General features: G+C 41.0%; 1 protein-coding gene across 1 annotated transcript in view; it reads left to right on the top strand.

The window, feature by feature from the left end:
- ttc7b (tetratricopeptide repeat domain 7B) overlaps positions 1–24,040 on the top strand; it is a 301,097-nt gene that overhangs the window by 77,994 nt on the left and 199,063 nt on the right. Inside the window, exons 4-6 of the mRNA XM_048599973.1 lie at positions 2,593–2,765; positions 11,234–11,297; positions 18,159–18,296. Coding sequence (XP_048455930.1) covers positions 2,593–2,765; positions 11,234–11,297; positions 18,159–18,296 — 375 coding nt within the window. The remainder of the gene's footprint in view (positions 1–2,592; positions 2,766–11,233; positions 11,298–18,158; positions 18,297–24,040) is intronic.

The following is a 24,040-nucleotide window of genomic DNA, read 5'->3' as shown; positions in this document are numbered from 1 at the left end:
CCTGGCTGACCTCGTTACAAGTACTACATTTATCTTTAAAATGAAAGCGTGGGTAACTGCTGAAGAAGGTACATCCTAAGACGAAGGATCATAGAGTATGAGTTCCCTGATTGAGGATGTTTGGGGTAGGAGGCCCACAACCACCACTACCTGTGATTTTGACCATTTTTTCTGGGCTTTTTCTTCACCATTGTTCAAATACCTGTGATGTTTTATAAAAGTGCAGAACTTTACTAATTATTATCATGGAAGATTGCTATTGAGAACAGCCAAGGAAGGAAAACAGTGAGGAAAAGAGAAAAACACAGGACATTGTCACTATCAAAATGCTGAGAGAGCTGGCATGGGCCAAATGGCCTCCTCCTACCCCATAACAATTCTGAGATTCTGATTTGGACAGATATTACTTGAGTATTCCTCAGCAGATCTTCAGCAGTCACACACCCTTTCATTTTAAAGATAAATGTAGTACTTGTAACGAGGTCAGCCAGGTGGGCCTCATAGAGTATGAGTTCCCTGATTGAGGATGTTAATCTGGTCCAATCAAGGAGCCCTGGCTGACAGATATAAGCAGGAGTGTCAGAGGTTCTGCTTAATCTGAGAGCTGGCTCTGAGGAAGCCGGACCGGTGTCAAGTACTATGTATGTTTAAATAAAGAGTGACTTGTTGATGGAATACTGGCCTCCGTGTAGTTATTTCAATAAGAGAAAGCAAACTTATTTATATAACTCCTCAAACTATCTCATGACATCCAGAAACATCTTACAACTAGTGACGTACTTTGAATGTGTAGTCAGTGTTGTAATATAGGAAGCATAGCTTCCCAGTTTTCACAAAGCAAGCCCCTATGAATAGTAATGCCGTAATGACCAGATTTTTTAAAATAATGTTGAATGAAGAAAACCTATTGGTCACGCAAAGAATGACTTCCTCACTTTTTGACTTAATGCTGAAATCTTCTTTGCCCTCCTAGAGGGAAGATGATTTCATGTCTCAGCCAAAAGATGACAACTCTGACATTGTAACTGTCCCTCAACACCATAATAGGGTGTGTCCCTCTTATGCTTGTGTTTCAGGACTCTAAACCTATGACTTTCTAACTCGGAGAGAGACTTTCCTTTAGAGGAATTGGTTAAGAGATAAATGTCGGCCAGGCATCAAAAAACTCCTCACTCTTCCTTGAATAGTGCCGCAAATTGAACAATTAACTGAAGAATAAATATTACCCCAGAACACCAGTGAGAATTTTTTTTCTTCAAAACATCAGAATAAAAGAACAGACAGGGATAATGTCCCTTCCAAAGGAGTCACTTCCAATTTCTTCAGTACTGCACTGGAATGGCAGTCTAAATACTGTTCTCAAGTCCCTGGTCCTTAATTAGAGACTGGACTTCAGAAAAAGAGGTATAAAGGATAAAATTGGAGCAGGAATTTGGAGGTGAAGAATTTAAAACAAAAATGTAGTAAGCCCTGTACAAGAGTTTGCCTTTGAAATACTTATTTTTAGTGGTGATAAAACCAATGATATTAAATGTGCTGGAAATGACAGCAGGCCAGGCAGCATCCATGGAGAAAAAGCAAGCTAACGTTTTCAGTCTAGATGACTATCAGAGCTGATGTGAAGTGAGGAGAGGGCAGCATTTATGCAAAGGGTGGGGCAGGGGTGTTAGGTGGGGAGGGTGGAGTGCTGGGGCAGAAAGCATGTTCCCGTCACTTCTCCTGTCTGCATTTCACAGAGTTTTTTTCCTCAGGGACACATCCTAGCCCATTCTTCAACCACCATCACTTACCCCCCCTTCCCATGATACCTTCCCGTGTTACTGCAGAAGGTGCAGCACCTGCCCCTTCACCACCTCCCTGCTCACCATTCCAAAGGCTGAAACAGTATTTCTAGGTGAAGCAGCATTTCACCTGTACCTCCTCCAATCCTATGTCTTGTATTTGTTGCACCCAATGCGGCCTACTCTACATTGGAGAAACCAAACGTAGAGTGGGTGACAGCTTTGCCGAACATCATCTTCAGTCTGTGCGCATGCATGACTCGACCTTCCCATAGCCGGTTATTTTAACACAGCGTCCTGCTCGGATGCCCAGTTGTTTGTCATCGGCAGGCTGCAGTGTTACAGTGAATCACAGTGCAAGCTGGAGGAACAACATCTCATCTTCAGACTAGGCACGTTACAGCCTTCTAGACTTAATATTGAGTTCAGCACCCTCAAATTGTGAATCCAGTCCCCTTCCTTCCTTCCTTTTAGCTTTACTTGTTACATTCTCTGTCACCATATCCTCTCTCCTTCCCCCACCCTATCCCAGTGGGACTGTCTGTTCTTCCCTCACATTCTGATCACTTAATCTGAACTATCAACATCCTTTCTCGTCTAGCACTTTATCCCCAAACCCCCCTCCTGCCATTGCATCAATGCTGCCCACTCCACACTTCACATCAGCTCTGATGAAGACCTGCTGTTATTTCCAGCATTTTGTTTTCAGTACAGATTCTAGCATCTGCAGTAATTTGCTCCGATATTAAAAGTTTACTGTTTTCTGTTTGTTTTATACCCAACATTTTTCTTGCATTTTTGTACCTTGCAGACAATTGCCAGACAACTGGCAGAAATACTACTACGAGGAATGTGTGAGCAGAGCTACTGGAATCCACTGGAAGATCCTCCACAGCATTCGCTACTGGATGACCCGCTACACGTGAGCTCTAACACCAAGAATTATGCATTAAGCAGGAGGCCAAAAGTGTATGCTGGAGATAGGTAAGTCGTAGGAGGATGAGAACATACTTTTCATCCTTTTGGATCTATTCTGCCATCCAAATAAATCCTGTCTTATAATCCATAAAACTCTTGCCAGACAGAAATCTAACAATCTCGGTTCCACTTGACTCCTGTCTTCAGCAGTACATTTGAGAGCAAGAGCTCCAAATTTCCATCACCTTATTGGGCTATGTAGCTCAGTTCCATAGCTTGGCTTTATGGTGTAAAGTGTCCTCCACATAAATTGAGGTTGATGATTTTGAATGATCTATCCACACAAATTGGGCAAGAAAAATGGCACTTGGTATCTATTATTGAAAAGTTTTTAATTGAAATTTTGGATCCTTACAGAATTTTGTTAGAACAAAAATGATAGTTGACTTTTCAGGGACAGGCTGGTAGGTCTAGCACTTGAAGAGTGATGAATCATTCGATACTGTCTATTTTTTTCAGTGGCACCCTGAAAGTCTCAGTATTATTGTGAGCTAATTTCTAGTTTTCTCCTTCTTGTTACCATTGGTTTTTGTTCACATAAAACCTAATAATCGTCATTAAGCTTTAGAATGGACTATATCAGCTGCTTTGGGAGGTATTTTGGTACTGAAGCTTATGAATGTTTGGCCCCAGATGGTTTAACTAATTAAAGTGTCCTTAATGTCAGTTGCATTGATAATTGTGATCCTTAAGAGCTGCAGAAATGCATCTGATGGTGTGCACTGAAAATGATTTTGGTTTTATGATGATAAATTACATTGCCTATATTGATCGCACTGCTGGGACAGAAGCTCAGTTATACAGATTGTTGATGATGAACATATATTTCCCAAGGTGCATGCTATCTAATCCTGTTAAGCCACCAGCAGCAAATTGGTGCATTTCAATTTATTTTGAGGCTTACTTTTATTCCTTTTAAAGCAGATGCCATATCAGCTTCTGCTTTGATTTACCTGGCTGTTTCAGAAAGAGGTTGATTGTTCTAAAAGAAGCCAGTGCTAGTTTCTTTTGCTGAGGCATAGCTAATTTTGTAGGCTATTGAATAAGCTCAAATCCACAGCTTAGTTTTCTTTAATTCTATTTATTATAAATTATTCTGTAGATCAAAGTCGAATGATACTAAAGAACCTGGCCTTGCTATTCTTAGATTGGAGATGACTGAGGAAAGGTTTTAAAGAGATGTTCAGTATTGTCAGTGGTTTTCTTGCGGTAGGCTCAGTAATCAGAGAGAGAGAGAGAGAGAGCGAGCGCAAAGTTATGATTGGCAAAAGGACCAGAGGCTGGATGAAGGGAAAATTGTTTTTATGCAGCAAGTTATGATCTGGAATACACTGCCTTCTTCAGACATCACGTATTGTTACTGCAAAGAGAGAGACATCCTGGCCTCCCAGCAGTCCAGAGGCTTTCTCCCTACATCTTTCACACACACCAGCTGTTCAGCCACCCAGGAGCCAATCAGAGTTGTTGTCAGGCTGATGACCCCCTTTTGCATCCACACCTCATCACAATTGCACAAACCAATCAGCTATTTATGGCTGGCCATATTTTGCTCTGCATACAACCCATGATGTCAGACCTACAAATAGCTTCCCCCTCTGCTTGAATAAAGTAGCAGTGTCAACATCACCTGCAATGAGTTTTAGTATTTTTTTAGAAAGTGAAGGGGAGGCGATGACCTAGTGGTATTATCGCTGGCCTGTTAATCCAGAGACCCAGATAATGTTCTGGTTGCTTTGGCAGCTGTTCGAAGCCTATGGCAGGTGGTGGAATTTGAATTCAATAAATATATGGAATTAAGAGTCTAATTATGACCGTGAATCCTTTATCGATTATCAGAAAAACCCATCTGGTTCACTAATGTCCATTAGGGAAGGAAACTACCATCCTTACCTGGTCTGGCCTACATGTGACTCCAGACCCACAGAAATGTGGTTGACTCTGAACTGCCCTCTGGGCAATTACGGATGGGCAACTAATGCTGCCTAGCCAGCGATGCCCTCATCCCCTGAATGAATAAATAAAAAGTGCAGCAGGGCCTTCCACAATCTTTGGTTTTTTATTTTTCCATTTCAGTCCACAATCAAAAATACAGTAAATGAAGTGATGTTGTCTATACAGAGTTAACAGACAAACTGTGATCGAGCACCCTAAAGAGCCCATCAATTAGCAGACTGAGGCAAGACAGATTCCATGAGTTTCTCACCAACTCACCCAGATGCTAGTGACAGTAAGGTCCATTGAATCTCATTGCAACTCTGTTTCCTTTGCATGGGGTTCCAGTTGTTTACTTTTGAAGATTAATATTGGAACTCATTTAGAAACTGCTCCGTCTTGGACTGCTTCACCTACTGGTCTGGTCTGCTCACAGGAGACTACATTTTGCTAGATTCCTGAGACAGGACTTCAACACCTGCTTATGAACACAATTCCAACTCTTATGCAGACAACTAGTTTTACTAAGCTGCTTCTGGGTTTCTCCAATTCCCAGTATTTCACAGCTTCACCATATAAGTATTGCTTGTCGGCTTCCTTTAGCCATGCTCCCAGCTAGCAGACAGATCCTCGGACTTCAGTGGGCCTTTAGAGTTAAACGTAGCTCTTACCTCAACAGAGACACCTTCTTTGGCAGCCTCTATCTCTGTAACATAGAGCTAGTGACCTTCCATTGCCTTCTCGGCTTGTCAGGGTTCCTCTTCTTCCTTCTTCTAGCCATAATTAACCAACAGCTGAAACTAGCAGCCAATATTTCCTCTAAGCTATACAGCCAAGCAGCCGTTCGGAGTTCCACACGTGATGCATTGCCTTCTGATTCCAAAGGCACTAGTGCGTTCAGGTCTCAGAAGTCTGAACAACAGCAGGAAAATTGACAGCAAATGTAGGTAGCAACCTGCTACTTTTCCTGTCTCTGACCAGCTGACTGGATCTGACAGGCTCCTTTATGCACCTTTGCAACAGCTGCCAAAGCACTCGGAATGCTGTGCTGAATTTTCGAAGCCTGGATCACACTGTGCACGCATCAGAACTCCTGCCTGGAAACCAATGTCACAGAGAGACATGGACTCTATGTTTCTTAACAAATAAAAATAATGTTAGAGGAACTGAGAATTAGTGAAATGAAGGCTCATTGGGTTAGCAGTAAAATCTGATCCGAGTTTTGCGAAAACTAAAGTTTCTGAAGAGTGCAAAAGGAAACAGAAAATGAGATTGTTAAGCAATTTAAATCTCTGTATAATTGTAATAGTTGTAGAATCGAATAGGCCATTTGTGCTATCAAGCCTATGGCAGCTGTTATATCAAGTAATCCAGTCACTCCTGTTCTTCTTCATGTAACCGCAATTTTTCGTTGTATATTTGGCCAATTTCCTTTTGACAGCCACAGAATTTGTACCCACTTCCCCAACTTGTTATGTTTTGGAAATCCTAACCATTATGGCACTAAAAAAAACTGTTTTTTCATGTTTTGTGAACTTTTGACATTTATCTTAAATATGAACTCTCTGGTCATCAATTCTTCGGCCTTTGAAAACATGAATTAGAATCCCTACAGTGTGGAAACAGGCCCTTCGGCCCAACAAGTCCACACCGAACCTCAGAGCATCCCACCCAGATCCATCCCCCTATGACCCACCTAATATACACCCTCTACCTCCCTGAATTGCCCTACAGGCAATTTAGCATGGCCAGTCCGCCTAACCTGCACATCTTTGGACTGTGGGAGGAAACCGGAGCACCCGGAGGAAACCCACGCAGACACGGGGAGAATGTGCAAACTCCACACAGACAGTCGCCCGAGGCTGGAATCGAACCCAGGTCCCTGGCGCTGTGAGGCAGCAGTGCTAACCACTGTGCCACCGTGTCGCCCGGTTTTAAAACATTTCTATTGAATCTTCTCTTAGCCTTCCCTGTGCTAAGGAAAACTGTCCCAGCTTCTGCAGTCTGTACAAGTATTTTTAAACACTCATTCTTAGAACAAATTCCTATAAATATCATTTGTATCATCTTCAAAGTCTTCATGACCTTCCTAAGTTGAGACCTGAGGTGACAAAGGCATATGTAATGATTTCAGTAGCAAACAGGTAGGGGAGGGAACAAGAGATGTTACAGAGAAGATGAATAGGCAAGCTTTTCTAGTAAAGAAAATCTAAGTTTCACCTTTGAGATGAACAGATGCTTACGTTGCTAACAGTCTGTTTTGAACCAAGAATATGGCAGAGTATGAAGAACAGACCAGAAAGTTGTAAAGGTACAGAGTTTGTGTTAGGCTCAAGAACAAGACTTTCATTTGAAGGCTTAGTGAGGATTGACTCAACTACGTATTTTTCAAGCAGCATTCACTGTCCAGTGTCAAAGGCAAAGTAAATGCCTTTGGGATTATACCTCAGTTCAATTCATGACCTTATTAGGACGAGAGAAATGAGTAGATGGTGATTCTGACTGTGAGAGCATAAACACCAGCAGAATCACAGTGTTGTTACAGTGCAGAAGGAGGCCGTTTGGCCCATTATACTTGCAGCAGCTCAGTTATTTAGAGCCAATCTCCTGTCTTTACTCATGTCCCTGCACATCATTACTCACCAAGTAATCATCCAGTGTCCTCTTGAATGCCTCAGTTGAACCTGTCTCCTCCACATTTCTAGGTAATGCATTCCATACCCGAACTATTCGTTGTGTGAATTTTATTTTCACATCACCCTTGCTTTGTTTGTAAATCTGTACATGGATCATTTGGATTGTGTTATGTGTTTCTTTTGTGAAGTTCCATATAATTCCAGAGAGCAAATTTTGACTTTAACGAAAAAGCTTCTAATCATAGAATGGTGATATCAAAGATAAAGGCCATTCAGTCTGTTATGACTGTGCTGGCTCTTTGCAAAACCTACAATCCTCATCTTTTTTTCTTTTAGCTTTTAAGCCTTTAATTATTATCCAACTAAAACAGAACATTTGACTGATAGAATCTGGCAGATTTGTCTTTCCTAATACTTCAGTTCTGGGAAGTTACTGTTCACTTTGAATACAGCTAGTTTGTCCAGCACTTTTGGAATATGGCTGTTATAAATTTGTTGATGCTTCCTTTCTGGAGTGCTTTGCAGATGTAAAACAGAAACTTTGTAAATTGCAGTCAACCAGTACAGATTCTAGCGTCTGTTGTTATCTGGTATCGGAGAGTCAGGATTAGGACATGTGAAAAGGAGTAGAGTGTGCAGAAGACTGCAGAAAAGATCTCCAGATTTTCACTATACTGTGTAAAGGAGTGCTTCCTGACATCTCTCAGAACAGACTGGCTCTAAGTTTAAACTTGTACCGTCACCACACCTTGTTTTACACTTGACTGCCAGATGAAGTTGATTCTCCTGTCTGTTCTTTCAACTCTTTGATCAACTTAAACATCTCAGTTAGCTCATTTCTTAATTTCCTACATTCAAGGGAGTACAAGCTCAGTCTTTGCCATAAGACTAGGGGAGGGGGATGTCCTTCCTTCCCGTCCAGTGCTGAACAGTTTTACAGAGTAACAGATTATGAAGCACATTTTCTTGGTGCCTGCATTGCATTTAAAAATTAGGTTTAATTGTCACTCTTCACTACCTTGGACATTCTGCTTTTTATTTGTGTGTGCACAAGTTGAAGTCATGGTGAAAAATTTCTACTTCTGATCTGTCTTCAAACAGCTGCTGTCTCAAAAGTCCTGAGGTAACCAGCCAAATGTCATGGATCAGAAAAATAGATTTTCTTTGATGAAGGGTGTAGTTTAAATACAAAACTCACTTCCTCACAGAATAGTTAAGGTGAATAGTATCAGAGCAATCTGGATAAGTACGTGAGGGAGGATGGAATGGATGGACATTTTGATCAGGTCAGGTGAATTAAGATGGGGGAGACTTGTATGGAGTAAATGGAATTTTAAAACCATTGGACTAAATGAGCTTTGAGCTTTCAGTTCTGTTAAGTCATTGTCACATCATTCATTTTTATCCTCTTTAATTCAAAGCACATCACATATCAAGTCTGAGGATGTAACTTACAGGTGCAGACCTAATATTTTCCTTCTGACACAGCATGTAACCATGGTTTTTTTTTTTAATTCACTTGTGGGGTGTGGGCGTCACTGGCTGGCCCAGCATTTATAACCCATCCGTAGTTGCCCTTGAGAAGCTGGTGGTGAGCTGCTGCCATGAACTGCTGCAGCCCCTGTGCTCTAGGTTGACCCACAATGCACTTACGGAAGGAATTTCAGAATTTTGACCCAGCAACTGTGAAGGAATGGTGAAATATTTCCAAATCAGGATGATGAGTGGCTTGGAGGGGAACTTGCAGGTAGTGGTGTTCCCATGTATCTGCTGCCCTTGACCGTCTAGGTTTGGAAGTTGCTGTCTAAGGATCTTTGCTGAATTTCTGCAGTGCATCTTGTAGATAGTACACACTGCTGCTACTGAAGGTGGTGGAACGTGTTGCCAATCAAGCAGTCTGGACAGTGTCATGCTTCTTGAGTGTTATTGGAGCTGCATGGGTCCAGGCAAATGGGAAGTATTCTATCACACTGCTTGCTTTTGCCTTGTAGACAGGCTTTGAGGAGTCAGGAGCTGACCACGGAATCCCCTCCCTAATACAATATTGATAGTGTGGGATTCAGTGCTGGTAACACCGTTGAATGTCAGGTGGTTAGATTGTCTCTTATTGGAGCTGGCCATTGCCTGGCATTTGTGTGGCGTCAATGTTACTTGCCACTTATAGAATTCCCACAGCATGGAAACAGGCCATTCGGCCCAACAAGTCCACACAAACCCTCTGAAGAGCAACCCACCCAAACCCATCCCTCTACCCTGTCCCTATAACCCTGTATTTCCTATGGCTAACGCACCTAACCTACACATCCCTGAATGCTATGGGTAATTTAGCATGGCCAATCCACTTAACTTGCACATATTTGGATTGTGGGAGGAAAGCGGAGCACCCAGCGGGAACCCACGTATGCACGGGGAGAATGTGCAAACTTTACACGGGCAGTAGCCCAAGGCTGGAATTGAACCTGGGTCCCTGACACTGTGAGGCAGCAGTGCTAACCACTGAGCCACTGTGCCGGCCAAGCCTAATAATGACCACATCAAGTTGCATTTGATATGGGCTGTTTCAGTATCTGAGGAGTCACCAATGGTCCTGAACATCTCCACGTCTGACCTTATGATGGAGGGCAGGTCATTGATGAAGCAACTGAAGATAGTTAGGCTTAGGACACTAACCTGAGGAACTCCTGCAGAGATATCCTGGATCTGAGATGACTGACTTCTAACAATAGCAACCGTCTTCCTATATATCAGCAATGACTCCAACCAGCAGAGAGTTTGTCCCCTGATACCTCTGAATTCCAATTTTGCTAGGGCTCCTTGATACCGCACTCAATCGAATATGACTTTGATGTCAAGGATTGTCACTCTTAACTCATGTTGGAAATTGAACTCTTTTGTCCATTATTGAATCAAGGCTGTAATGAGGTGTTACAGGTTTCTAATGAAAGAAAAGAAAACTCAGGCCAATTAGAAAATGGGGAGGGGTGTGGAAAGCAAAAAATCAGCCACCATTCCTGCTGTGGAGCAAGATTCACTAGGTTCTTGCTTACATGTTTGTATGCTTCATTGGGAAAGGCTATGATTTTTAAGCTATGTACCCATCATCTGCCCTGTCTCAGACATGAAGACTATTCAGGTGAGCTATCCATGAAATACTTCAATATTTGAGAGTGAGAATTTGTAAGGAAAACAGGCATTAGATAGCTCTAATGAACCAATTTCCTGGTGAAAGAAAACCTGTTTTATGTCAGTAGATTTTTCTTTGGTCACTTTTTCTTGTTCCACTCCTCCTGGACTGACTTTGATTTTCAAGGATGAGCAAAGCTTTCTCTTGACCAGGGAACATTGAACCTGTTTTTCAGATAATGAGGGAGGATATTAACTACTTTACGGTACAACCAACGTTGTATGAGTATGAATTGGGAACAATTCTCACTAATGTTTTCATTTAAATTTACAACAAATGACCTTTCTCTTATGTTCAAATTATTGCTTGGTAATACAGAGGTTAGGCTATGCAACTAAGGGACCCTAAGTTGAAGCTTTTCATTTTTCACTGATTAGGACTAAAATGCAAAAAATGAAAGTTGGATAGAGAGCATCAATTTATACAGCACGAGAAGAGAGTGCTGATTGGCTGGGCCACGTTGGCATGGCAGTATAGTAAGAACTTCTGGTTGTCAATCTCAGCTGAATTAACTCAGATCAGGTATACTCTATAAATTGGTACTCTTTCCGATTTTGATTTCATACATGTTAGTCCTGATGAACACAAGGTGGAAGTCTTTGACTTCATATGTCTCTTTAGCAGTGCTTAAGTTAAAATTACAGTTATAGATTTTTCTTGACCAATTTTAAAATATGGTGGAAAGCTGTTATTTGCATTATTATATCCTCTTAATCTTCCAGCATTTTCTGTCCTCAAGAAAACACAGAAGAAGCTCTTCTACTGTTGCTCATTAGTGAATCTATGGTAAGTGTGATCACTTGACAACCGAGGCACAAGTTCAGAGTGGTGACATTTAATGTAATTATAATTGTCCCAATGAAAAGATCATTTGATGCATGAGAAAAAGTAGGGCTGTTGTGAAGAAATGGCATGTTAATAAATTTTGATTATTCACTTTGACAGGCGCATTGGACTGTATGGTTACAGCAAGGAAAGAATTCTATCTAACTTGGCATTCCAAGCTCCCATTTGCATAGAGGCTTTCAATGCAGAAAAATGCCATTCAGCCCAACAAGTCCAATGCTTCTGGTTATGCTGCACTCCAGTACCAAACACAGTGAGCACTGCACTATCTGTCTGGATTGCGGGGTCAAAGTCCCTGGCTCACAAGCAAGGATGCTGTCAATTGAGCTATGGCTGGCACTTCACAGAATCACAATGTTTACAGCAGAGAATAAGGCCATTTGACCATTCTCTCTGTATCAACTTTCCAAATGAGCATTGTGCTTAGTGCCCATTTTCCTGCCTTCTCGCTGTAACCATATGCATTGTTCTTTTTCAAATATTGAACTAATGGCTCACCTTGTTTTTGGTGTTGAGACTTTACTTTTACTTTCGACAGAATAAAATTGGAATTTCATCCCCAACTGCCTTGGACTCCATCACTGATTTAGTGAGGACAAAGGCTGACTATTCTATCCTTGGAGATCAGTAAAAGACCAAACTTGATTCTGGATAAATCTTAACCAGCTTACCTGTATCTACGTGAATTCAGTCAATGATCATGAGATGAATTGTTCATAAATTATATTTCACTTTTACAAATTTTAACATTCTAAATAAAATGAATTACTTGCAAGCCAACCAAATTTGACTTGGTGTAAAAACCAAAAGAACTGCGGATGCTGTAAATCAGGAACAAAAACAAAGTTGCTGGAAAAGCTCAGCAGGTCTGGCAGCATCTGTGGAGGAGAAAACAGAGTTAACGTTTCGGGTCCGGTGACCCTTCCTCAGGACTTGGTGTAATAAGGACTATGTAGCAGAGTTCTTGAGCTTGCATCTTTGAGGTTGAAACCAAATTCCATTTCAGTTTAGTGTCTTATATATCATTCTTTATCACAGATCACTTGTACAGATTCCCATATGGGACATACAGCTGCCACTCTACATATGGGCCAGACCTACTGAGTTTCTCCAGCAATTTATGTTTATTGTCTCGAGCATCCACACTTATTTTTTAAATTTTAGTGTGTCATGTCTGAACAGGTTGATTTGAAAATATTGATCGCCTGCCTTCCCAAAAGCCAAGAAAGGTGGCTAGTTTCCTGACTGGGAAACCAGGACTTACCTACCTGTTGGGTTGAAGGAGGGTGACCTTCAATTGTCCCAATCTGAGAGCCTTTGAAGGCACGGCTGGGCAGCAAATGGCTGACTTCTGAAAGCCACCCCATTTCTCTTGCCACCAACAAGCTCACTCAGCGCCTCTCTCTGCCATGACCTCACCCTATGAAGAGAGCATAAAAAATACTTGCCTTCTCACTGTTGCACCCGCCTCTCAACCCAAGGAGTAGGCCTCAGCCAGCAGACTTAAGGACCTGCTTCTGGAGACCTGGGACTGCCAGTATTGAGGGCTGTGATTTGCTGAGAGCCTTGTCAGTGGTTTGCCCGTCAACTCTGTGTGTTGATTGACGGACAATAGGTGAATTTTCTTGGCATTGAGGTGATATGTTTGCATGTAAAGATATTGATTGACATGGGCGAAGGAATTCTTTAAATATCTTTTTGTTCCAATTTCTTAGCTTCCTTATCTCATTCCTGAGGTTGCCGTTTCAACAAAAGCTTAATAGGCTGATGTCGTATTGTGCCTACTTTTGTTGTCCATACTGTGATGCAGATGCACATGTTTATGTCACGTGGCATTCTTTTTCTCTTTCAAGGGCTTTGGTGTACACCGATAACTTTCTTGCTTGTATTTCATTGTATGCTGAAGCAGTGTTTTATCTCTTGCTTACTGATGTCTCTTTACAGTCACCACAAATAGAATTCAGAATGCATCTCTGATTAACATTTACTATTTGAACAATATCTGCAAGATAAACTAATGCACAAGAAAATTGCATTCTGAGTTAATGTGTACATTTGTGCAAAATATGCGGAGAGTTTAATTTGCTAGAAGTTTTCTTGTTTCGCTTTATAATGTTCTTGTCTATCAATGGACAATAAATCCTTATTGTAGTATATTGGTGCTTCAGTACACTTTCAGCAAGGTCTTGTCTCAGTGATGTTCACACACAACCGGTTCTTGATTTAAGGGAAATGCTGAGCAATGATTTTGAATGCTCCTCACAGGGAGCAAAATACTTGGTGGGTGAGGTATCCCAGAACTCATTAGGTATCTTCTGAGGCTTAAGTATTCTGAACCTGACAGGCCACTCTCCTGCTGTCATAGATGCATGCTCCTACATAATTGGGGAAATATATGTAATTTTTAGAGCTTTGTTAATTGGAAAGGAATTATAAACCTACAAACTTAACAAGCAATGGCAGCTTGCATTTTTCTAGTGCCTTAAATGTAACAAAATGCCCCAAAGTGTTTCATAGGAATGTTATAAGGCAGAATCTGACATTGAGCAACATGAGACTCAAGGATAAGTGAGCGTAGGTGAAAGAGGCAGAGAAATCTAAGGACGGGAAATTCTGTAGCTTCGAGCCAAGTAGCTGGAAGGCATGACTACCAATGTTGGAATGAGAGGCCAGAATGAGAGCACTGAGCATTCTCCAGAGGTGTTTTAGGCCTAGACAAGATGATGAAGATAAGAAGGGCAAAGGCAATGGAAGAAATTGAACTCATGCATGATGATTTCAAAATTGAAGCATTTTATTTCTCTTTCGCACTCTTGCTTCTCAATTTGTTTCTCAATCACTGTTTCCCCCACTCGGTTTCCCCTACCCTTTTTCAAAATTTATTCACAGGATGTGGGTGAAGTTGTCTAGGCTAGCATTATTGCCTGTCCCAAATTGCCGAGAGGGCAGTTCAGAGTCAGCCACATTGCAGTGGCTCTGGAGTCACCTGGAGGCCAGACCAGGTAAGGGTGGCAGTTTCCTCCTGTAAAGGATGTTAATGAACCATTTTGTGCATCCAATATGATGACTGCCTATAAACTCTCAACATGTAAGGTCGCCCACAATCCAAGCAGACCATGGGGCTGCTATCTTAGAGGAATACGACTGGTGGTGAGTTTAACCAGAAGGTCATCACGCATCGGGCAAGGAGTGAGGTCAATAAGTGTGACCTTCGCACTAATCTTGCCCAGTGCGGAAATTGACTCCACCCTGTTGGCGTCACTCTGCAACACAAATCAACTGTCTAGCCGCCTCAGCTAACTGATCCCTGACTGATTAAGCTGTTATATCAATGTAAATGATCTTCAAATTTCACCATTTGTTATCTTATTTTGGGACTGAACTCCTCTTTGCAGCTGAAATTTCTCAATTCAGTTCCTGCTTTCATACTTCTGATTTATCAAGAAACACAATGCACTAATGCACAGCTCGTACGCATTAATCCTTGTTTCCACTTGTTTAAAAACAAAGTATGCTGATTTTCAGTTCATTATATCTTTAATAAGGTCATTATATCTTTAGTTTGGGTTAGAAGTCCTGATGTAAATACCTGAGTTGAAACTGCGATCAATTAAAATATTATTGTGAATACGTGTATAGTCATGATGCAGGTTTGCTATTTGATATTATGCAGGTTATATTTGGGTGCTTGAAATTTACATGACTACCTTCTTAGTTACCTCCTTATTACTGAATGCTCTCCAAAGCATTGCAGTACTGGATGTAAATGAGGCCCTAAAGTCATCAGCGGTCCCTTCCTGGAAGATGACTAGACCAGTTCTTTGTAATTATCCTGATCTGTTATGAAATACTGAGGTATTTCTCCCAAACAAATTGTTTAGAAAACACTTTCTCAAGCTGCATGCTGTTTCACTTTGCCTGCTCAAGGTTGTCTTGTTTCCGGCTATTTATTCACAGAAAGGTGATGCAATGCATTTTCTTTGTTTTCAATGAACTCAGCCGCCATTAATCTTTTGAGGGCAAACTGGTGGTTCACTAAGTGAAAGGAGCATCTGGTGTAGTATTGAGCCGAGATCAAAAGATTCCAGTTTCCTCCCATCATCCAAAAATATGCAGCTTAGGTGGATTGATCGTTATAAATTGTCCAGGGATGTTCAGGCCAAGTGAATTAGCTATGGTAAATGTGGGGTTACAGGGATAGGGTGGGGGCGAGGAGGTTAGGTCTCGGTGGATGCTCTTCAGAGGTTAGGTGTAGAATGCAATGGCCTCATCCCCACACTATAGGGATTCTGTGATTCTATGTGTTTTAGCACAACCTGCCATCCTTTCTTCATGCTTCCTCTTAGCCTTCCTTATTCTACTCTTTGCATCATTTATCTCCTTTTACGATACTTTCTCATCAATATCCTTTAGTCATCCAGGGTGCAGGGTACTGTAACTTCTGATATCCCGTATTCATTTTTCATGGGTACGTAGACTTGCACCCTATTCATTTCTCTTTTGAAGGTCTCTCATTTTTCATCCACTGTTTCAACCACCAAAATGGATTTCCGGTCAACCTGTTCCAGGTCAACTTTTAGACTCCTAAAATCTTCCTTTTTCCAGTCTGGGATCTGAATCCTTCACTGATTTTTATCCTTTTCCAACTTAATATTGAATCTTATTGTATTGCGGTCACTAGTTCCCAAATGCTCCCCCACTTTTTTTTCCTCTTCTGTTCATGATGTTTCTTCCTGGCGTGGACCCAGCGAGGTGCTAAGTCTCAGCATGGTCTCTTGGTGGCTCATGGCGTTGTCTCAGCTTGGCGTGTGAGCGGGTTCTGCCCGGGCATGTTTAAAGGCACTGGAGGAGATTGGGGAGGTGCAGCTTCAAAGGCAGCAGCAGCAACAACGATGGCATCACAGCCTAAGGTGGGAAGAGTAAGTGGTGAAGGAGGTCCCCTGGCATCTGCGGCAGCATCGACAACAGGCAGCTGAGGTCTCCCGGAGAGTGAGCTTAGCGGAGGAGATTGCAACCTCAGCAAGCACTCATCAAAAACTGTTGAACTTTTAGCTTTATTCCTTTATTTTTCCAGTTTATATTAAGAAGGACTTTTACATTTTTGTTTTTTACTTATTCTACGAAGGTAAGGCTTAATGTTTTAACTCTGTTCCTCCTACTACTTTGTACCTGAGTTTTTTGTACCAGGCATCCTTTGTACCTAAGATGATGCCATGTGTGGCGACACAAGACATTTTTCACTGTACTTCTGTACTTGAGTATACACATGACAATAAAATCTAAATCTAATCTCACGTTACAAGCTTTCCCAGAGTCTGCCATCTTTACAGGTTAAGATGATGCACGCTGCTGAGACTCTTGTGTTCTAAGCCATAACAATGTCCAAAGATGAGCAGGTTAGACGGATTGGCCATACTAAATTGCCCACAGCATCTGGGGATGTGTAGGTTAGGTGGATTAGCCATGGGAAATGCAGGGTTACAGGCAGAGGGTTGGGGGGGGATGGTGAGTCTGGGTGCAAGGCCATCCAGAGGGTCAGTGTGGGCTTGGACTGAATGGTCTGTTTGCACTGTAGGGATTCTAAAAGCCCTTCTCTCTTTGTTTTTTTGGTTCAAGGAGGAAGGGAAACATTACAGTACAGTAATGATTGGGGCTTCACTATTCTTTGACACCAGGCCTTCGCGATTCACTTTGTAATTGTGGTTAGCAAGCCATCTTCTCCCAGAATCCTCCTGTCACTTCTCCCTACTGCCCTCATTACACTTCAGTGCATAAAATAAAGTAACACTTCTGTTGTGTGTGGTCATTTTAATTTATTATTGTTACATGTACCAAAATACAGTGAAAAGTATTGTTTTGCATGGTAACCAGACAAATCATACATTACACAAGTACATCAGGGTAATAGAACAGAATGCAGTACTGTGGCTTTAAGAAGTGTATTTAGTCCTTTCTTTAAGAATGAAGGGAGGTTGTGACAGAGGTGCAGAGTGGTCTGTTCCAAGCCAATAAAGTGAACATCTTGTGAGGCCTTGGAGTTTTTTTTAAACGTTAGAAGAATAGAAGCTGCATGAAGCAGTGGGTTTAAGCTCTCACAGAACCAGGATTTTAGTTTAATTTTCAGTAGCTGTGGGGTTTGGAAGCTGCTATATACCCCGCCCGGCCTCAGCAAAACGTTTGAATTCCCTCTCTCTCTCTCTCTCTCTCTCTGAGTTTTCTCTCGATGTTCGTTCTTCCTGGACTGGAGAATGCATGTGACACAATCTATTTCACTGAATTTGGCTTTGCCAAATATATGTTTATGAGATGTTACTATATTGGAACATTTGATATTTAATAGTTAAATAATCTATTATTCTGTTAAGTTTTCCAATGAGTTAATTTACTCCAATTCTTCTTTCATTTGTTTGAATTGTAACTATAGGGTAAGAATAAAGTGTGTTTTGCTTCAAGTTTGGTAGTTTGACCAATTGAATAGCATCCAGAGCCTTACGCTTGGCTTTAAAAATAAGAAGTTGGGGTCTAGACTATCTTCTTAGTACATTTTGAAGGAGGTTTAGTCTGGTCCATGACACTGGTGTTGAGGATTATTGTGGGAGTGGTATTCTCGCCAGTTCTCACTGATTATGATCTGTTAGTAAAAAAGTCAAGGATCCAGTTGCAGATGGGAGGGCAGAATCCTCGGTCTCTGAGTTTGGAGATGAGTTTTGTTGGAATTATGGTGTTGAAGGTGAAGCTAAAGTCAATAAATAGATATCCTTGTTATTTAGATGTTTTAATTGACTGTGTCATTTTTTCCAGGCTAACAGGGATGCAGTGCTTAGCCGGATCCCAGAACACAACAACGATCGCATTATTAGTTTACAGAGTGCCTCCATTGTCTACGATCTTCTAACAATAGCCCTGGGAAGACGTGGTCAATATGAAATGCTGTCTGAGGTGAGTTCAGTCATGAAGACCCATACAAGCTGTAGTCAGACCACAGCTGGAATACTGTGAACAGTTGTGGGGCCCTTGTCTAAGGAAAGATATACTGGCATTGGAGGCAGACCAGAGACTATTCACTAGGGTGTTACCAGCTATGGAGAGAATATCTTATGAAGAGAGCTTGAGCAGATTGGGCCTGTACTTTTTAGACTATAGAAGGAGAGGCGATCTTATTGGTCCATTTAAAATTCTTAGAGGTCTAGACAGGGTAGATGTGGAAAGGTTGTTTCCCTGTGTGGGAAAGTGTAGGACCAGAGAATATAATCTAGAATATGGGGTCACTGAGATAAGGAGTAATTTCTTCTTTGAGGGTGGTGGATCTGTGGAATTCTGCACCACTAGGTTTGTTGAAGCTGGAATGTTAAATATATTCAAGGCTATCATGGAGTTGAGCATTATCAGATCTGCTCCAATGTCTTATGATTTTAAGACAAATTATTGAAAAGTCAGATCATTGCAGGCATACCTTTGCCCAACATTGCACCAGCTGAATATGACCCATCATGTCATTTCACACTCATGGAGTGTTCTGCGTTTGCTTCGCACTGCACAAAATGATGACATTGCAGCAGTTTTGAATTTTTTTCATTCATTCAAGGGAAGTAGGCATTCATTGTCCATCTCTCTTTCTCAAAGGGCTGTGGGTCTGGAGTCACATGTAGGCCAGACCAGGGCAGCATGGCAAATTTCCTTCCCTAAAGGACATTAGTGAACCAGATGGGTTTTTCCGACAATTGACAACGTATTTGTGGTTATCATTAGACTTTTAATTCTAGATTTTTATTGAATTCAGATTCCCCCGTCTGCCATGATGAGACTCGAACCTAGGTCCGCAGATCATTACCTGGGTCTCTAGATTAATAGTCTAGCGATAATACTACTAGGCCGTTGCCTCTTCTAAAATATACATTTTAGTGACTGGAAATGACTGAGAGGTAAAATGCAAATCTCTCTATTTACCTTTAGGAATTAAGAAGAAGTTGAGTATAATGCACTTCCTGCCATTTGAAACAGTGTCTGTCCATTTCCATTTCCCTCCACTCTTTTTCTCTTCTGCATTATTTTTCGCTCTTCCTCTTTTCCTGTTGATTAGATTCTCCTTCTGATTTTTGTTCACATACTCTTTCCTGTTGAAGTATTTTCTTTCACATGCCTTCCCTTTGTCTTCCTTCTCTCATGCACCTTTTTTCCATTTTGTTTTCATTTTTTTCTTCTACCTACACTCCCCTTTCAGCTTTTCTGTGCACACTCTATTTGTGTCCCCTTACCCTTTCTCTTCCTGTCCATCGTCTTTTCATGGCTCTCCCTGTGGTTTTTTACTTCCATTTCATGCTTGTTTTTTTAAAAATCTCTTGACCTCCCTCTTGTTTCCATTGCTCTTCCTGTCTCTATTCCCCATGTCTCTATTCCCCATGTCTCTCCTCTTCCATCTCGTTGCCCCAACCCAACAGTCTGGCAACACTGTGAGAACCAAGCAATTTGATTGTCAGTTATGGTTAGTAACCTTGTAATTGCTGCCTGAACATGGAGTGTTGTTAAAATGAATTAATTTATAAATTATTACTGATCTTCTCAACCTGTCCACTTCCCTTCTCTCATTTAAGGTTTTTGCTTAAACCCCAGCTGTTAACACTATTGGCTGTCTCCTAACATGGACACACAATTTTCCTTTGCTTGTTGTCAAGCACCATGTGACATTTTTTTATATTAAAGTTGCTATATAATTGCAAGTTTTTGCTTGTTATCAGATATAAATTTGAGGCATTGTGCATTACAAATTTACTTTTATCTCTTGGTTCCTGTCCAGCGCTGTTCCATACAGTCAAGATCTACTTTAGCTACTGGTTGTAGGGGTTTATGTGCAATAATTTTGGACCATTCCAATCTAACTCCTCGTGCCAGGGGGTCTACGGCGTAAAATTACCCATCATTGGACGTAGATAATCTCACCAAGGCTGCAACAGTTGGTGTGAGAAATGGAGGTCATATCTCAATGATACACTCGGGTGGTTTTTGGGACTGGACTATAGCCCATTATTGGGACAAACTAGAGAGAGCTGCATTCTGCCTGACATTATTGTATATAGGAAGGACAGCTCCTTTAGCTTTACATTGTTGATAACAAATTGCAATTATATCTCACCTTTAAAATACGTTGAGATGCTTCACAGGAGTGTTAACATAGGAAAAAAAGCACCGAGCCATGTAGCAGGTTATTGAGTCAGACTTGATCTGGGTTATAGGTTTTAAGAATGAGGTTTTCCTCAAAGGAGGAAAGGGAGATGGAGAGATTTAGGGAGGCATCTCCAGAGCTTTAGGGCCATGGCAGCTGAAGAAATGGCTGCTAATGGCAGGCCAGTTGCATCAGGGATATTTAGGAGGTAGAGGAGCACAGATCTCTGAGGGTTGTTTTAGGGCTGACGGAGTTAAAGAGATAGTAAGCAAGGCCATGGAATAATTTGAAATGAAGAATTTTAAAATTAAAGATTTGCTGATCCTGGACCCAGCGTAGGTCAGCAAACATGGTGGCAAACAAGAATTTTTTAAAAAATCAGATCTTGAGCAGCCAAATTTTGGATCAACACCCAAGTTTTACAGACGGTTGAATGTACAAGCTTGACCAGGAATAGTCAAGTCTAAAAATAACAAAAAGCAAGGAAGATGGTTTCAGCAGCAGATGACCTGAGGCAATGACAGAGTTGAACATTGTTATAGATGCACAAATAAGCAGTCTTAGCGATGCTGTATGTTTGTAATTTGGAACTCATTTCAGGTTCAAAGTGATACCAAGAATACAAGCAATTTGGTTGATCTGTCGAGTATTGGCAGGTAGAGGGATGGAGTCGGAGGCAAGAAATGGAGTTTGTCGCAGATACCAGAGACATTGCTTCCTCCTTTCTAACTTTTCAATAGTGGAATAGATTCATAGAATTTTACACTACGGAAGGAGGTCATTCAACCCGTCATGTCTTTACTGGCTTCTGAAAGAACTACCCAGCTAGTCCCAGGGAAATTTCTGCTTGTCATGTATTTGTTGTCAGGCAAACAGTTTTACAGCTTTGGGTACCAGAGGGGCCACAAGAATGGTGATCATGACTGATCAGCATCCAAATTCCACTTGCTTACTTTGGCTCCATTATCCTCAATGAGCTTGGCTAGGAAAATTATATCTGTGTGAAATTTAACGCTATTTATTCAGCTTGCATCTACTGATTTTTTGTGGGTGCAGGTTCCACATTTCTGCCACACTTTGTGTGAACAAGTATTTGCTAATTCCCTTGCTGAACTGGCTACCCCTCATTTAAGGTTATGTCCCTTTGTACTAGACTCCACCGCTTGTAGCAAAATATGTTTCTGTCAACCTCTAAATTGCTTTCAGACTCCCAAAAAAAGGTTCAATTACATCATCCTCCTATTCCAGCAAATACAAGCATGGTCTACTTCATTTTTTATCTTTTGTAATAATTTAACCCTGGAGGCCTGATAACATTTTGGTGAACCTGTGCTGCCCTTCACCCAGGCTCAATATGTTTTCCTTCAAGTGGGATGCACAGAATTGTACAGTGCACCAGATGTGCTTTAGTCAGGTCTTTATAGAGCTTGTGCAAACTTCTTCCCCTTTATATTCAAAATCTCTGGTTATGAAAGCAAAGATTTTATTAGCCTATTGGATTTTTTTTCTACTTGACCATTATGATCTTCATTCAGTTCCCCCGAGTCTCTTTGCATCTCCACTGTTGTCTTAGCACTGCTCATATAACAATTGAGCTGAATGTTAATGACTAGGGTGAAGATTTTCTTCATGAAATTCTAACACAGCTGATGAGAATATTATAACTGAAAGATAATTCCACTGGTGCACTCGAGACAAAAAAAATCAGATGTCTGCCTTCAAAGAAAGTGGGAGCTTTCCTCTATTTCAGTGAAAATATTATGCCTTTAAGATCGGACCAGATTTTAGTCAGAACACTATTATTATTTCTAAAGAGGTTAAAAATATTGCTTTCATTATATTGTGAAACATTTTTAAGTATATGTGCTGATTCATAACTCCAATGTAGCCTAACATTAAAATGCTATTAGAAATGACTGCTGTTAATTCTTTTAAGTAACTGTATATTGGATATAAAGAGAGCCCCTACAGCCTTAATTCGTATAATTTAACCCCCCTATTCATACTGTTGTGGTCTTCTATCTTGAATAGTTTCCACAGATGACAAAAACAGAAATTGCTGGATAAACTCACCAGGTCTGGTAGCACCTGTGGACAGACAGCAGAGCTAATGTTTGAAGTCCAGTGACCCTTCTTCAGAACTGGATGCTGGACTCAAAACAATAACTCTGCTTTCAGTCCACAGATGCTGCCAGACTTCCTGAGTTTCTCCAGCAATTTCTGTTTGTGTTTCAGATCTTCAGAATCCGCATTTCTTTGATTTATTCCCATAGATGAAGTTAAGCGTGATTTGAGTTGCCTAGTTTGAAATCTTTGTTACTTATTTTTAATTGTATGTAGGTGGTGAGCATTTGGTTAAGACCTTTATAATTAGTCGGATTAAACTCTGATTTTTAAGTTTGGAGGGTGTACACTTGTAATATCACATAATTGTTACAGTGCAGGAGAAGGTCATTCAGTCCATTACTGTAGGGCTGTAGAGCTTTTTTTTATCCAATATATAGCAGTTTAAAATTATTAACAGTAATCAGTGTCTGCTCTGGCTCCTTGAACATTTTGATTTCATTCCATTCTCTTGCCTTTTCCCCCTTACCCTAATCATTGTTTCTTTTCGCACAGTTATCACATGCTCTCTAGACTGCCTCCATTGAACCTGCCTCCTCCACACGTCTGGCCAGTGTAGTCCATTCCCCGACTATTCACTGTGTGAAAAATGTTTTTTCCCCTCCCCTCTCGCTTGTAAAGCACCTTAAAACTGTGACTTCTGATTTTCAATCTTTTTACAAACTAGAACAATTTCTCCCTATCTACTCTGTCCAGACCCCTTGTGATTTTGAAAACTTCTATCACATCTCTTCTTCACCTTCTTTGTATTTGGTTTGGCTGTCAGGCCGGTTTTATTTCTAAAGGAGGAAAAATGCTATGTTGACTGACTGTCTATAAATTATGTGCTTTTCTAAAAAATAGAATGTATCTGCAAATACAAATTCACCCCATAGATTCATGTGTGCATGTGTGTGCGCGTGCACGTATTGAGGTGTAGAGTCATACAGCATGAAAAAAGACCCTTCTGTCCAAACAGTCCATGCTGACCATAATCCAAATTAAACTAGTCCCACCTGCCTGTGCTTGGCCCATATCCCTCCAAACATTTCTTATTCATGTACTTATCCAAATGTCTTTTAAACTTTGTGACAGTACCCACATTCACCACTTCCTCTGGAAGTTCATTCCACACACAAACCACTGTGTTAAAAAAAAAGTTGCCCCTCATGTCTTTTTTTTAAAATCTTTCTGCTCTCACCTTATAAATACGTCCCCTTGGCTTGAAATCCCCCACCCTAGGAAAAAGGTATCTACCATCCTCCTTATCTATACTCTCATGATTTTATAAACTTCTTTAAGATCACCCCTCAACTTCCTATGCTCCAATGAAAAAAGTCCCAGCCTATCCAGCCTCTCCTTATATCTCAAACCCTCTATTCCTGGCAACATCCTGGTAAATCTTTTCTGAACCATCTCC

This window comes from Rhincodon typus, chromosome 8, assembly GCF_021869965.1.
Source record: "Rhincodon typus isolate 14 chromosome 8, sRhiTyp1.1, whole genome shotgun sequence".
Taxonomy (NCBI): Eukaryota; Metazoa; Chordata; class Chondrichthyes; order Orectolobiformes; family Rhincodontidae; genus Rhincodon; species Rhincodon typus.
This window is presented reverse-complemented; position numbering and strand designations above follow the sequence as displayed.